Genomic DNA, 16935 nt, shown 5'->3' with positions numbered 1-16935 from the left:
CTTGGTTACTCCTTGGCATGTGCGATTTTCCTGGACCAGGGATCGAACCTGTGTTCCCTGCATTGGCAGGCGGACTCTCAGCCACTAGACCATCAGGGACGTCCCAGTGGTCATTTTACTTTTTGTCCAAATGTCATGAGAGTGGTAACATAAGTAAGAGAAGCTCCTAAGGGCCTGCTCTTTCATGTCACTCAAGGTAATGGATCATGGGTTCCCAGTTCTTCAAACAGCAGGCGGTGGGTGGGCAGATCCTTCAAAATACCTCACTGAGTGGTAAGGACGGACTTGATGGACGTGAAAGACTACCTGCCAGAAGGGAGTCAGACTGGCTTGGCAAAGGCAGCAGCTTGTGTGCTTGGGAAACTGGAAAAAAAGACCCTTAATGGGCTGTGACAATTTGTAGAGTCATAAACTCCTAAGTCAAGGCGACATTGGGCATTTGCAGTGACTTTCAGATCCACCTCCTCTCCTTCCACTCTTGGCTCTGCTCTCTGTTTACTGTAGCATCAGGCGGTCGGTAGGCTGGGAGAACCTAGACATATAAGGGATATGGACTAGAGCCTGCCAGTCCTCAGTCCACTGCCCAGACGTGGTACAAGCGTTTTCTTTATACCAAGAAATCAGAATTGCAGTTTATGACTTGTGCTCTGGACAGTAACTGTCTCTGGAGGTAAGGCATGTGCCAATGGTCTGATAGATGGATTATAGATTCATTCAAGAGGTGATGTATAATTTTCTTGTGCTAAAGCATTTTAAAGCTTCTGCATTAAGGGGGAAAAAATATCCAATAATCTCATTCCCTTTAGAGAGACCAGGTCGCTCGTACCACTGGATCTGCCAAGAAAAAATAAATGATATGGTGTGTGTGGCTAGGGCTATGTGTTAGGCCTGTAGGGGGCTAATTCTGCTAATCTTGCTTTTGAAACTTGGAATCAGGCCCTCACTGGATCTCAGTTTCCAAATACATATATTTGTGTGTCTGTACAATGTGAAATGTGACTCTTTGGGGTACAGTACCAGAGCTCCTCCCAGGAGCTTGTAGCACCGGGAGCCTGCCCTGTGCATTCTCCATCCTTGCCCATGACACTCTGATGCACACTGTGAGAGTCAGCCATGGAGGCTCGAGAAAGGAAGGGACAGTTCTTCAGCTCTGGCTGCCTTGTAACTGTCACATAACTTAAAGAGGCAGATTGGGGACTTCCCTGGCGATCCAGTGGATAAGGCTCAGAGCTCCCAATGCAGGGAGCACGGGTTCCATCCCTGGTCAGGGAACTAAGATCCCACAAGCCTCACGGTGAAACAAAAAAAAAATAAAAGTGAACTAGACTGGCCAGGTTTGAGTCCAGGCTCTGCCAACTGTGAGTGGAGCGACCTTGAACAATGTACTTAACCCTTCCAGGTCCCAGTTGGGTTAACCATAAAACAGGGATTGTAACAGGCTCTTGTGAGGATTAAATGAGTTAATACGGGTAATTCACTGGTACTGTTGTCGTCTTCCCTAAGATGCATTTAGGGGCCTGTCTCAGTGCAACTCTTTATCTAAGACGTGGAAGTGAAATACAAACACAACATTCTCTCTACTTTCTGACCCTTGGAAGGCAAAGATTCCTTTAAGAAAATGTTAGATGTCAGTCCTCACTGTGGCAGTACATCCACATATTGACTTTGCCCGTAGATGTTATCTAAAGACAATCACACACTTTGGAAAGCCATTAACGCAAGAGGCACCGTGTCGGGTCCTGATAGGGTAGTATATGTGTCAGTCATCTGTCTGCGCGGGTCCCCAAGGACTTGTTGGTACAATAGCCCATAATCACTCTAAGGATCAGTCCAGCAATTTGCATTTTTAAAAGTCCCTAACTACCTATTTTCACAACAGACAGGCCCTGTTCTCTGAAGCTCCAGATGGGATCAGTCTCCTTTCTAAAGAGGGCATGTAAGCTTCCTCTCTGAGTCAGCCTCTCTTTAGCAGGAGGAATGAGCTCTCAGAAAAGGTTGCCCATCCCCTTGGTTTTCAAGCCTTTACCCCTGCACACACATAAAATAGGGGCACACCTGACCCCATCTGGGGGATTGTTTAAGTTTCTCATCCAGTGTTCCTCAGGTCTGGTAGGAAACGGTGCCAGGTATGTTTGACTCCATGAGTGCGCTCAGGTGATCAGCCAGCAGTCTGATCCCCACTCTCTGGTGGAATTGTCATTCAGGGATCCACTGCCTCTGACCCTCTAAGAGAGTCCGTGTGGGCATGGTGGCCTAGAGCCTCAGAATGGGAGCGCCGACACAAGCATCACTCTAGAGCTTCTAGACAAAATCAGAGCTCTGAGGCTCTGCCTGGGCACTGAGACTCAGAAATGATCATATTCGACAGCCTGTTATAAATGTGCTAAAACTTGTTGAAGTTTCAAAGCCTTTGATGACCCTCTTTGCGACCCCCATGGACTGTAGCCCTCCTGGCTCCTCTGTCCCTGGGATTCTCCAGGCAAGAGTACTGGGGTGGGCTGCCATGCCCTCCTCCAGGGGATCTTCCCCACCCAGGGATTGAACCTGTGTCTTTTACATCACCTGCACTGGCAGATGGGTCTTTTACCACTGGCACCACCTGGGAGGCCCATCGGAGCCTTTAGATTTTTATAAATTATTTCTCTCGTTTCTTCTTTATCCGGCTGCCTGGGACCCTGATTGGAGCACACAAGGTCTTCGTTGCAGAGTTTGGACCCTCTACGTTGTGGTGCGTGGGCATAGTTGCTCCTCGGCACGTGAGATCTTAGGTCCCCAACCAGGGATGGACCCCACTGCATCACATGGCAGATTCCTAACCATCACCAGGGAAGTCCCTCAGATTGTTTTCTAAGAAAGAAACAAATTTTTTTAAATTATTCCTCTCCTTGCCATGTACTAGCAAAGCAACTGGCCCAAAGCAACTTTGGGCTCTTGTCTCTTTGGGGCTCACTTTCCTCTATGTAAAATACATTTCCTACCTTAAGGTGAAGACCAGAGGGTCTCTGAATCTTAAATTCTTTTTAATTTCTAGTACTCTCTTATGCTATGAAGATGTGTCTTGACTTGTAGCCAGGGAACTGTGTTAGGTTGTGGCAGGGAGAGAATAGGTTGGGGCACTGGTGGGGACTCTAAAAAAGTGACTACATGTGAGAGAATTCTGTGTTAGTGCGATTACATACTGCCGCTGCTAAGTCGCTTCAATCATTTCCGACTCTCTGCGACCCCATAGATGGCAGCCCCTGAGGCTACCCCATCCCTGGGATTCTCCAGGCAAGAACACTGGAGTGGGTTGCCATTTCCTTCTCCAGTACGTGAAAGTGAAAAGTGAAAGTGAAGATGCTCAGTTGTGTCCGACTCTTAGCGACCCCAGGACTGCAATGGAAAAGCCCACCAGGCTCCTCTGCCCATGGGATTGTCCAGGCAAGAGTACTGCAGTGGGATGCCATTGCCTTCTCCGGTTACATACGAGTGATATATAAAATTACTATGTATTAGCAAGATTAGGAATGGGAGTTGTAGAGCTTAACAGTTTAAATTTTTTGTTTCCATATTACAGAAGAGTAAGTGTGATGGTGGGGATGTAGTTCATGATGAGAACAAGTGGTCATAGAATTATTGCTGGAAGCGGAAGGATCCTTCAAAGTCCCACTGCCCAACTGTTGTTTGAATTTCCGCTGTAACTCCATTACCAAATAGTCATTCAGTGATGCTTGAAAAACTCAACTGAAGGGCAACTCAGTACTCTTTAAGCCAATCCGTTTAATCTGTATGAAGTTCTTCCTAGTCTATTTCTCTATACACACAAACTAATTCCTCTTATAGTAGTTCAAAATTAACAAAGTGACTCCCAGTTTGATGGCCTGGCCTATTGTAGAACTAAACAGAGCCAAACTCTTTCCCATATATTTTTGCTTTCAAAGTCCAGTCTTGTCTCAAGAACAAACGTGTGAAGATGAAAATGCTCTTCAAAGATAGTGAAGAAATTGGATTCATAACATTCCGGCTAGCTGAAAATATGAAATAAATTTTAATTACTGGAGGAACAGCTAAAACTCACCACTCTGAAGTAGTACTCTCTAGAACCTCAGGGATCTGCTGCATGCTGTCTGCCCAGGCTTTTATACCTCCCCATCACCCGCCTTGTCAAAAGTCAAGGTCGTGATTCAGGACTGGAAGATAGGTCTTTTTTTTTTTTTTTTTTTTTGCTGCACTGGGTCTTCGTTGCTGCTTGTGGGGTTTCTCCAGTTGTGGAGAGTGGGGGCCCTTCTCCGTTTGTGGTGCCCGGGCTCCTCATCGCGCTGGCTGCTCTTGTTGCTGAGCGCTGGCCCTCTGCACACGGGCTTCAGTAGTTGAGGCTCTTGGTCTTAGCTGCTCCTCGCAGCATGTGGATCTTCCCAGACCAGGGATCGAACCTGTGTCCCCTGCATGGGCAGTGGATTCGCAACTACTGGACCACCAAGGGAAGTCCAGAGGTAGGTCTTTTTGAGAGCTACATATTTAGATACTAGTTAAAATTAGTTCAGTGGGACTTGTTTCAGGAATCAGTAGGGAGATGTAGGCTGAGGGGCTCTGAAGCTGTCCGGGCACACAAACCAAGAGACTGATTTCTCACCCTCTCAGCTCAGGGAGCAATCTCTGGCTCACACATACGTGTGACCTCTGCTCTACGTCTGCCGTCTCTCCAGGGCATCCTCTCCAGCCCCCAGGACTGGGATGCTCCCTGAGTCTTGGAATCAAGAGATGCCTCCACTTCACAGGTTCTGGGGTTTGTAGGGTCTGTACATGTTCTGCCTCTCATAAAACATCATCCCTGAACTCAAGCTAAGTGCCCCCCAAGGACTGGTGCCCTCAGCAGAGCAGCTCAGCATCTTCATCTTCCCAGGCATTTAGATGCTGTGCCTCCCCGTGCTGGGTTTTCTTCACTTTTCTTTCCAGCCATGTTCATCGCTCTGTCTTTGCAAATTAGTGTTCAGTCGAAGCTCTGCTGTTGTGTCTCTCCCTCTCCTCTCCCCTTAACCTTTCTTCTCCCCCCAACCCCTGCCTGAAACCCAAGTAAATTAGCTTCTCACCCCTGCCCCCCAGTTTAAAAAAAATTCCCATACTCCTCCAGCAGTGTCTGTGCTTGGATTTGCAGTCAGCAGCCATCTCCAATAACCATCCGGCTGTCAGCTCTGCAGCTCCCCACTACCTCCCACCTCCCCCATCACTCACCAGAGGAAAAAGAGAGCCAGGGCCAGAGCTTGAAATATATCATGCAATAGTGTATCATGAATTTGTTGTGAATCACAGCGGTGAAGCAGGTTTATTTATTTCTGAGACCTTAAATCAATACAAAGTAGGTCTCTTAGTTCTGAAGCTGGGATGGAGTGTGAAAAAATGAGCCCATTGTACTCTTAAAACTTTGGGGAAAGGAGATGACAGCTATATAATTCCATTTACCAGGCACTAGGGGCTTTAATGTGAAGGTGACAGGGAGCTCTTTGTGCATTTAGAGCACCATATCTTCTAAATAAAAGATCTGTAGACTTGATAGTGGAGCATAGCTCCGAGTTTAATAATCTCCAAGCATTAGACCGAGCCAATATGTTCCCAAGTCAGAGAGGTCCCCCCCAAACACTCATAAATTAAAAGTACAAGAACTGCACACGTTGGTAGATTAGAAATGCAAGGACTTCAGTCTTCCGGGGCGAAGACAGACCTGGTCCCTGGCTGTGCACAGACTGCTGTGTGAATATGATAAAGACGCAGGAAACGAGACTGTTTAGAAACCTGACTCCTGACTGTTCATCATTCTCGGGAGTGTCCCCTGTGCATGGATCCAGATCTGGCTGTGTCCCCTCTCATTCAGAGTGGCCGCCTTCACACAGTCTAATCAGCTAACGTCCACCGTCAGGAGTGTTGAATTATGAAAGGAGAAGCTTCAAGAGCAGTTTAGATTGATACAAATTACCATGCCCAGGCTTCGAGTTTTTCTGGTTGATTCTTGACTGGGTCCTAATAGTTTAAATGTCTCAGAGTCTGGAATTTAAGCCCTTTAAAATAGTTTGCACATAAGAGAAAGTGAGAAATCAGTGTTTATTTAGGAAAGGAACTCATCTGAATGTAACTAAGAGCATAAGATGCAAATATGGGAAGTCAAGACCGTTGGAACATATCATCAACTTGTGGGTATCTTCATTTTCTGTCTAACCCTTTGATAAAACGTCTTCTCAACAGATAAAGCAGGTTTATGCAGCTCAGTAGAGCAACCCTAATGTAATATGACTTTATAGTATATAGAGTTACTAGCTTAATTCTAGCCCAGGTAAAGAATTTTGAAAGAAAAACCCAGTGCCTCCACTGGGGAAAACTAAAAGGAGAGGAAAACCGAACTACTTGTTTTGCTTAAGGAAGCCTCAACACATATTAGCACTAATAGGAAAGACTTCTTTTGCTTATAGTAGTTCAGCTTGCTGAAAACACCAACCAGGGCTGAGTTTTTACAGAGCAGTGAGAATGATGGCAGTTCACCGGCATTTATTGTGTGCCTGTGTATTAAGACAGTAACAAGCTTTTCATGTGTTTTAAGAGGAAAATATTAAATTTCAGCCCACCAGATGTAGATGAAAAAACACAAACAGAAAGGCTGAAGAGATGAAAGGTTGGTGTTACTTCCCAAGAAGCCAGGTCACAGCAGGCACCAAACTCTGCCTCTCCCCTGGTGGGCAGAGGCAGTCACACAGCCAGCTGCCTTCCAGTACCAGCCTCACGTCCCATACCTCGTCAGCAAAACCACTGGGAGGTGACTGAAAAATAAATATATGTACATATATAAAGAGTTCTCACAACTCAATAATAGGAAACAACCCAATAACTTTTTAAATGGGTAAGAAATTTGAACAGACATTTCACCAAAGGTATAAGGATGGGTAAATAAGCACATAAAAAGATATTTATCATTAGTCATTAGGGAGACACAAAATAAAACCACAGTTAGACACTAGTAATATAAATTTACGTTGACATACTAAATGTTTGTGAGTATACAGAACAACTAGAAATCTCACGTGTGTTGGTGGGACTGCAAAATGGTACACTCACCTAGAAACAGTTTAGCTTTCTTTTAAGAAAGTTATCCACTTACAGTATATCCTAGCAATCCTGTTGTTCAGTTTCTAAGTCGTGTCCAACTCTTAGACACGACTGGACTACAGCAGGCCAGGCTTCCCTGTCCTTCCCTATCTCCCGGAGTTTACTCAGATTCATGTCCATTGAGTCAGTGATGTTATCTAACCATTTCATCCTCTGGTGCCCTCTTCTCCTTTTGCTAGCAGTCTTACTCCTAGGTATTTACTCAACAGAAACAAAAATGTACATTGATACAAAAACCTGTATGGGAATGTATAGCAGCTTTATTCATAGTTGCCTGACACTGGAGACAACACAAATGTCTGTTAACAGCAAGCAGGTGGACAGGTGGTGGTATTTCCATAAAATGGAATACTACTCTGCAGTAAAAAAGGAACTGCCACCTGTGTCAGCGTCAATGACTCTCAGATGCATAATTAACATTCTAGAAAGGGCAACATTGTTGAGACACAAGGGTCCTTGTTGGTCAGGGGTGGGAGAAGGGAATTGATTACAAAGGAAATGAGAACATTTTGGGGGCTGATGAAAACTTTGGGGGCAGTTGTGGGTGGTGGTTATACACCTATGTGATGTCAGATTTCATAGAATTGTACACCTGAAAATGGACAGTTCCACTCTATGTGAATTATATGTCAGTAGATCAGACTTCTACATTTTTTTCTGTATTTGGAAATAATTTATTGTCAGTGTGCTTAAGTCTGCAGCTAAATGAGCAGTTGATGGATCCCCGAGATGAGTGATTTTATCTGGCATCAGTTTTGACTCTGGAAGTCTATGCCTTTTTCTCGTACGTTTGACGAGTAAACTGTCATGAGGTTCCTCGCTACCCCAGTTCCTCCTTCTGCCATCTACCTTGTTCCTCTCTTCTCCCTGTACCTCAGTTTCTTTTTGCATAAATGTCTTTTCTTTTCTAAAACATTCACTTATTTTTGACTGCACTGGGTCTCCGCTGCTACCCGCGACCTGCCTCCTGCTGTGGTGCGTTGGCTTCTCATCGCAGTGACGTCTCCTGTTACAAAGCCCTGACTCTGGAGTGTGGGCTTCAGTCGTTGCGGCTCACAGGCCCAGCTGTGGCACGTGGGACCCTAGTTCCTGGTCCAGGGATCCAGCCTGTGTCCCCTGCATTGGCAGGCGGATTCTTAACCATGGGACCACGAGGGAAGTCCCGTAAATGTCCTTTCTCCCACTGGTAGCACTGTCCCTTTGCTCCAGTTTATCCATCAGCAAACCTGACCACTTTGTAATTTTGCTGCTTACAGAGAGATGTTTGGGCTTCCCAGGTGGTGCAGTGTTAAAGAATCTACCTGCCAATGCAGGGGATGCCAGAGTCCCCTGGAGAAGGAAACGGCAACCCACTCCAGTATTCTTGCTAGGAAAATTCCACGGACAGTCCACTGGGGTCACAAAGAGTTGGACAAGACTGAACACGCTCACACACACATAGATTTTAGATCTTTCAGTGGATGGTGTTGAATCCAGCCATGGCTCATATCAGAGGCCTCCCCATGCCCAGGATGTCACAGGAATTCACTGTGTCCCTTCTCTAGCCCCAGCCAGCCAGCTGCCAACCAGCTCTCCGGTTTGCCAGTGATAACAGCAACAAAGCAGGAGAGGAATTTGCAACCCTGGGTCTCTGTATTAAGGGACTATATTTTGGAACCCCCAAATATTCTTGGTCTCATGGGCACTGGTCCTATCTCCCCAGAGGTTTAATTCCATTCACCCTTGGATATATTCCTGGAGAAACATTTACACAGTAATATGTGCTGCACCACTTAAAATTGTTAATTGGAGATTGAATTACTTGTCAGCTTTTAAAAATGTAGTCCTCTCAGGTCAAGGAGGAGGGTGTTAGCAGCAGGAGTAGATGAGCTATTACGTTTTTTTCTTCCCCTTCCTCTTTTCACTCCCCCTCCCTTCTCCTTTCTCTCATCCTTTCTCCTTTCCTTTGTCCCTATTTTAACACTTGTTCCTTCTTCCCACTTTTTCTTTCTTATCTCTCTCTCCCTTTCTGCCTTAACCAAACCTTTATCAATAACCCGACAGATCCCAGAGTGACTTTAATGTCTAAAATCATGGAGGAACTCCAGTGATGACGATTGCTCAGGAAATTTACAAAACCCCTCCTGAAATCCTCTTGAGAGTGGAAATACCCTAATGAGAAAGAAGATGGCAGCAGTGACTCCACATGCCTAGCTGGGTTCTTAGATCCACCAGGAATGTTTAAAGGGGAAAAGTTTGGGTAAAGTGGGAGACAACAGCAGCAGAATTTTCACTTTTTTATGCATCATTATTTTTCACATCTGCAACACACAATTGCAAACATTTGCTTATAAGTCTGAGGGGCCCTGATATGTATATATCAGGACAAAAGCAATTTTTTTGAAAAAAAATTGAGCTAAAGTTGCATCTATGAAACTCGGAAGGCTCAAAGCCTGCGTGCTGACGAATATCCTGACAAGTAAATACTACACTCATTCAGTATTACACAGTGATTTCATTTGCACAAAACCTCACGATGCTCTGCCACTTCACTCAAACGTCTGGAGCACTGGGGAAGGGAAGAAACGAGTTTATCTTGATCTCCAAAAAGGGATTTAAGGACGAGAGCAGGCGGTATATTAGACTGTTTTCATTGCCTGTCAGCTGGGGTAAACCTGAGCTGTCTGCAGTGTCTCTAGATAAGCAGCAACAGCAGCAGTGGCTCAGGCCTCTCTGTATGTGTGTGTGTATGACTGCATTCATTTGTACTGCCTGTGCATCTCAAAATTTCTAAAGGCTCTGCCGCATCTTTCACGGAGCCTCTAACACTGGTGTTCTGCTAATCACTGGCTGGAGGCAGTGCCCTTAATTCCCAGGCCCGCCAGTTGGAATGACTGAGTGCTGGATGAGGCTTAATTTTATGTGGAGAGTGAACGGAGATCCTCTTTGAGGCTGAGCCCTCGTTCAGCTCTTCCGGCATCGGCAGTCTTCAGCAGGGGACCTGAGATGGTGCTTGTTCCTAGTATTTCATGGCACTGCCTCTCCACTTAAACTTGGGAGGAGGCGGCCGAGTAGGGCCTCAGCAGAGTCCCCTGTTTGGAGTGGTTCCTACGTTTAAGTGGTTGTTGATGCTGTTGGGCAGATAAACCAAGAGTTTGTATCATGCAGTATAAAATATGCAAGGAATAATTTCAGAAACGGAATGTGGCAAGCAGCATGACCTATACACAAATGGGTGTGTCCAGGTTGGAAAAAACTGATGAATGAAGCTCACCTACTTCACGGAAATGTTTTGTTGATGAGGGCTGTGTACCCCAGGTTTTGCCATAGAAGGTTGGTAGGGCAACAAATTGAAGACTGTAACAGTGGGTTCTTTCCTCTGCCTTCCTGATGCTCATCAGAGTTAACGTAACTGTTCCAGTGCCATCATTTCAGAGTTGGGCAGAATGGGTTTTGTCTTCGCCCAGATTCAGCTTCTGCAGTTGGAGCTTTTGTTGTGAAGTATTCTAAAATCATTGAAACCACTTGAGTCAGCCACGACCCCAATAAATCAGGAGCTGTTGTGTGCGCCCTCATCCTCCTGGTACATGCTGCAAGCATATGGTCACTGCAGATGAACTGGCGGCTCCTGCTTTCTCTTCCCCAACTGTCCAGTGGCCATGATTGTTGCCATTTGTTTGTGGTTAGTGAAGCAGGCTTCATTTTTTGTGTGTCCTTCCCCTCTGCACCTGCCCCTACCCTGTATCACCCACCTCCTGCGGTAGGGCTGACCAGAGAGAGCTCTTCGGATACTCTGTCTGCCATATAATTTTTATCTTTAGTTCCCAAATGTAATGAATGCTGTCAGATGGCAAACATTTCTTCAGCCCAGGATAATGTTCTTGGCTGTAGTAAGCCCTGGTTTTCCTCCTCAGAGGAGAAGAAATGTAGAATTTCCTGCTGCCTTTTCAGAACAATGCCAAGATGTCAGAACCTGAGTTTCCACTAGTAAAGGGAAGACGTGCTAAGTGATTAACTCCTGCTCCTTCCAGATCTGACTCCCATTAGATGTAAGAATATGGGGTGGAATGGGTGGACAAGGAAGCCTCCAGGAGGAACCCAGTTCTGGACGCTCTCTTCCTCTTTGAAATGAGGGGGCAAAGATGTCTGAGGAAGGTGTATTTGAACAGCTAAGCATCTCTTCGTCCGTTTCAGTCCCTTTTTCTGAGATTGGTTCTCGATGGGTCCATTACTGATTTGGGAGAGGCATGAGGTTCTAAGTGGTTGGACGTTATCAAGTCCTAGAGACAGGGTTTCATGGGAAAGAAAATAGCATTTCTGAGTACAAAATAGCCCTAGCTATTTTCTTGCTTCTAGGCAGCCAGGCATTCTGGGCCCCTGACATACTCTCTGGGTATCAGATATTCAGGGTCAGTGCAGTGTCTCCTTTTTATTTCTTTTCCCCCTTTCCAATTTTATTTTAATAATTAAAAATACTGCTGATCACACCAAACGACTTCTGGCAGAGAGGCAGTCTGTCCCAGAAGGACCAGCTGTGGGCCATCGGGTTTATGACGTCCATAAAACCAGAGCCAGATCGGAGCGCGGCCTCCCTGAGTGACAGGGCTTCTGCCTCCACCAGGGTCCCCCGTCATCTGACTGCTCTGGACATTTGCTGGGGGCTGGGTTTGGTTTGTTTTTTTTTTTTTTTGCTCTGTCTTGTTTCCTGGTGCATGTGCGAGTGTGCATGTGTGCACACATTTAAAGATAGAAAGGAAACAGGTATGTAATGCCCTCTGCCTGTTAGAAAGACTAAAGCCATAAAAATAACAAACGGCGTGTATTTGCTAGAATGTCAAAGTTATGAGTTTATTTTGTAATGATGTGCTCCTGCCTTCATGAGGTAAACTGGCCGTGGCGGAGGTGTTATTAGTAATATGGACGCAGTGGAGCAGAAAGCCAAGTGACCGAGAGATCAGTGTATCAGTCAGGGAGAGGGCAAATGGAAAGAGACAGCAGGAGAATGAGAACAGAGCCGCAGCGCCTGGGCTGAGACGAAAGACAGACCGGGCGGAGGATGGGAGCCCCGTGGTCAGATTCGGCCTCCCCACTTCCAGGGGCTCCTTCAAAGGCGCTGCCAGGCACGTCGCTCAGCTCAGAGCTGCCGCGAGGGCTTGTCTCTGTGCTGCCCTCGTAAGTAAAGCAGAAATCTGAGAGCCATTTTTCCTCCCATATTCCTTTCAGAAGAGTCTCTTCCACCTTTCCTTCTGCTGTGTAGTTGCTAAGTGACTGTCTGATTCTTTTGCAACCCCATGGACTGTAGCCCTCCAGGTTCCTCTGTCCATGGAATTTTCCAGGCAAGAATACTGGAGTGGATTGTGATTTCCTTCTCTAGGGGTTCTTCCCCACCCAGGGATCGAACCCGCGTCTGCTGCATTGTCAGGCGGATTCATTGTCAGTGAGCCCCCTGGGAAGCCAGCCCCTCTCCCCTTTGTAGCTGAAGCTAAATGGAACCCAGACCAGCTGGGTCCCAGAGAGGTGATGGCTCTGGCTGCCCCCTTCCTCAGCCTTTGTCAGGTCTGGATCCTGGGGCTGACCCAGCCTGTAGGGGAGCCGCTCACAGCTCTGAACAGAAAGGGGGAAAACGGGAATATACAGGTAGAATTCACTGGTCTCTCCTTTATTAGGTTCTCCCCCAGAGGCTGGAAATGAATAAAAGTAAGGAAGAAATTTTGTGTTGTGGTTATTTTCCAGAGGAGGAGGAGAAAGGGGAAAGGAAAGGTAACATACAGTAAGCGGCTCCACAACTTTTAAGAGCTCTCCAGGGCTACCGTAGATGACTGGCAATTACTACACACTCAGCAGTTTGCAGGAGTCCGTGATCAGGCTGCCCAGCCTCCATCTGCTGGGTCAGAAAACCTCCCTTCCCTAAAGAAATTATTAACCAATCTTCAAGGGGAAAAGAAACCCTACAATTTCCAAGTCGAAGAATGTTCTTTTTTTTTTTTCTTTTTTAAAGGAAATTTTATGGTTTCCAATCGCAGGTGCCTTTCACCCTCACAAGAGTTAAACTCCTCCAGGGGTGGATAGACCAGGGAATTGAGGCCCTGAAGTCCCTGGAACCTGGGGAGGAAAGGACCCAGGAGAAGTGGGCTTGGGCATATATCACGGCCCTGTACCCAGCACACAAAGAGGGCTTTAGGCTCAAGGCTTCATGTCTGTGTCGTGAGTGGCTTCAGGATTTCACCTGAAACAGCAAATGCGAAGGGGAAAAGGAACCCTCGAAAAAAACGAGGAATGCAAACCTCTCAATGCTCCTGTTCAACTGAGACTCGTCGCTCGAGGTTGTCAGAAGCCAGGCACTCCCCTTTCTGTGTCTGCGGGCAGCAGCGCGGCGTGGCCTGCATCTCAGGGCCCCAGCTTCACCCACCGCAGTGTTCTCCCCTCAGAACCCAGTATGCCACCACGCATCTGTGGCAGCTGATAGAGAGGGGCTTGCTGGTATTTAAATTGCAGCAGAATATGTGATTGTCTAAAACGCCCTTTGTGTCTTCTGAGTTTTCTTTTTAGGACAAAGGTCCAGACTGTCCCTCAACACAGCCCACTGAGGCCGGACTCTCTGTCTTGCAGGAAAAAAAATCCATTTTAGTGGCAGTTACGAGACAGACCTTGCCTTTCTCTCTGACTGGATGCGCGTCTTCTCTCTGGCCTGTTTCTCTAGGTCCTCGGGAGGGAAGTATACACCTCGAACAATCAGCTGGGGGGCATTCAGATCATGCACAACAACGGGGTGACACACAGCACTGTCTGTGATGACTTTGAGGGGGTGTTCACCGTCCTGCACTGGCTGTCTTACATGCCGAAGGTGAGTCCTCCCCACTTGCTGCTGGCACTGGAAAGCCCGAAGAACCCAGCCTTTGCCCCACAGCTCACTGCCTCAGCCCGCGTGTGAGACTCGTTTATGGGAGAAGGATTTTTTTTCTTGCAAAATATTCTCTAAAAGCTGTTGATTTCTTTTTTTTTTTTTTTTTTCCCCTTAAAGCCATCTTTTGCCTCTTTAAAATGCCTGTGGATTTCAGGGGTCAGGCCCCGTTCTGATGATTTCCAGCCAGGGGAGCCTTGAGTCCTGTCTGGGCTCAAACCCCAGCTTCTCAAGACTTCTTCCTCGTTGTGGGGCTTTCCCCTTTGTCATCGGTGTCCACCCCTCTAGGGGACTTGCCAGAGAGCCGGGCACACTGCAGTCAAGAGTCCAGTCACCCCACTTTCTGCCAGGCCCCCACGTGAGCCTTGCGAGCTGTACCTGTTCCTCAGGGCGCTTGATTGGGGTGCTTCCAGCTGATGGGCGGGACTGACGGGGGTGCTTCCGTATGTGGGTCCTTCTCTCTTTGCCTGTCACGGTTGTTGCTGAGTTAAGAGTTGTTCACTGAACGCTGTGCTCTTTCCCTCCCGTCACCCTCTAGAGTGTATACAGTTCAGTTCCTCTCCTGAATTCCAAGGATCCCATAGACAGAGTCATCGAGTTTGTGCCCACAAAGGCGCCGTATGACCCGCGGTGGATGCTGGCAGGCCGGCCTCACCCAGGTACGTGTGTGTTAGAGGGTCCGTGGCACCCTGGCCCTCACGCTTTTCAGTCTTCCTTTCCGTCACTGACCAATTCCTGCACGATAGCGTGTGACAGAGAGAACAGAGCCCCTGGAGTACCTGGGAATGAGGGGGATCTGGAAAAACAACAGCTCTCTAAAGAAAAAGGTAGACATTCCATCAAGAACAAATGAAAAATGAGTGAAATCAGCTGTTGAGTCAGTTCTAAGCCCTGTGTCATTAGTACGTTTCTTCTCTTTATTCTGTTGTTGCAGCCCTTACTACTTAATGGCCTCAAAAAACTTTAAAACAGTTAAATATAAGACACAAAGTCAAAGAGTGATAGGACCAGAATCTTTGACCATCTAGTCTGTGCAAACAGAGATGTATTATTTATTTTATTGCCAGTTTTGAACCTGTATTTATTTATTCTGCTCTGTGAGGTCCTCGTTGTGGCGTGCGGGATCGCTTGTGGCAGGAAGTGGACTCTGTTAGTTGTGGTGCATGGGTTTAGTTGCTCCACAGTGTGTGGGATCTTCCCAGACCAGGGATTGAACCCAGGTCCCCTGCATCGGCAGGCAGATTCATACCCACTGTACCACCAGGGAAGTTACTGTCTTCTCTGGTTGGAAGACAGAACTTTTAATTTGATAACTGTATTGAGTTAGAACAAGCCCTTCCCCCACGTTTATCTAATATATCCCTCTGTCTTGGGGCTAATTTTACCAAACTTAAAAACAACAACAGGGGGAAAAAGAGGTAACTCCACCTAAGGCAAACGTGCATTCCTGTTTGTCAGTCCACTTGGCGATTTTAACAAACCTTATTTAGCAGGAAGTTCTTTTGTAAAGCCCCAAATCCTCCTGCTACATTTTAAGTCTACCTTTTTAGGCTTTTTGAGAAAACGTTTGTTCTTTTTTGCATGTTTCTTGCAACTGTTCCCTCCCCCACCCTGCCCACAAAGAGCTGTATTTAAAAGAACGGAATGCAGAAGATAATTCCTTAAATTTAAAAGTCATTGTGATTTTGCTGAAAGAGAAAGGTATTCAGGGACTTCCCTGGCAGTCCAGTAGTTAAGACTTTGCGCTTCCAATGCAGGGCGCATGAGTTTGATCCCTGGTTGGTGAACTAAGATCCTACATACTATGTCGTGCAGCCAAAGAGTTAAAAAAGAATTGTTCATAAGGAAAGCTTAGTAATCCTTTATGGGCACCCCTTGTAAAGCACTTTCACATACACCATCTTATTTGGACTTCCTGTTTCTCAGAGATAAAATGAGATGACCGTTTTACAAGCTCAGAGAAGGTAAGTGATTTGGGCAAGGTCACACAGCTAATACTTAGGAGGTGGGCTTCATTCGGAAACCTAACTATAGATAGAAAAATCACCAGAGGAGGGTTGACTTTAATTTAGAACCTTACCTGTTGTCTTCAATGCCCTTTCTTGTTAATAAAATTAAATAGTTTTTCTGACATAGAAAAATCACCATCATAATCTTTGCCGTACCTCTCATTTTTATTCCAAAACTTATTATAAGAGCCATGAACCTAAGATATCTATCGGTCATAAAATGCAGGACTTTTCTGGGAGAAATCAGAACAAGAACTAGTGAGTGTTCTCCTTGGAATAATTCAGAGCCATGTTAGGTGGCTTCTAAGTTCTACCGATGAACTGAACATGACCTGCTCTTTGCGGGGGCCCAGTAAAGACCACCTATAATACCTGTAGCCCTCCAATGACTCCCCTCCATCAACCAACATATTAGGCAGGAGGGGTTTTAAAGAAAAAATTCCATTTTGAAATGAATCCTGTAGTTCCAAATCATTGTTATTGAAGTAAGAACCATAAAATGATCCAAGCATACAAAGTTAAAATCTCAGTGTCCTGGGCTTCCCTGGTGACTCAGTGGTAAAGAATCCGCCTTCCACTGCAGGGGACATGGGTTCAATCCCTGGGCTGGGAAGGTCCTACATGCCTCAGAGCAACCAAGCCCGTGCACCACAACTGTTGGGCCTGTGCTCTCAAGCCCAGGGAATGGCAACTAATGAGCCCACGTGTCCCAGAGCCCGTGCTCTGCAACTAGAGAAAGGCCCACGCAGCAATGAAGACCCAGCACAGCCAAAAATAAACGAATGAAATTATTTTTTAACAAAACTTTGATAACCTGAGGCACTTATAAGTTTGGTTTAGAACCCTCATCAAAATCTGAACCCTTTTTCAGGGGTTGAACAGGTGTGTGTGCATATGTAGTTGGGCATTATCCTG

At 46.3% G+C, this 16935-nt stretch overlaps 1 protein-coding gene across 7 annotated transcripts in view; it reads left to right on the top strand.

The window, feature by feature from the left end:
- Positions 1–16935, top strand: part of ACACA (acetyl-CoA carboxylase alpha) — a 240643-nt gene that overhangs the window by 182728 nt on the left and 40980 nt on the right. For all 7 annotated transcript variants that reach the window (XM_055400493.2, XM_055400510.2, XM_055400527.2 and 4 more), the window contains 2 exons: positions 13811–13954; positions 14550–14670. In XM_055400493.2, coding sequence (XP_055256468.1) covers positions 13811–13954; positions 14550–14670 — 265 coding nt within the window. The remainder of the gene's footprint in view (positions 1–13810; positions 13955–14549; positions 14671–16935) is intronic.

This window comes from Moschus berezovskii, chromosome 20 (assembly GCF_049115385.1).
Source record: "Moschus berezovskii isolate FMDL1 chromosome 20, NW_MosBer_1.0, whole genome shotgun sequence".
In the NCBI taxonomy this organism is placed as follows: Eukaryota; Metazoa; Chordata; class Mammalia; order Artiodactyla; family Moschidae; genus Moschus; species Moschus berezovskii.
The sequence above is the reverse complement of the archived record's forward strand: the minus strand, read 5'-3'. Positions and strand labels throughout refer to the sequence as shown.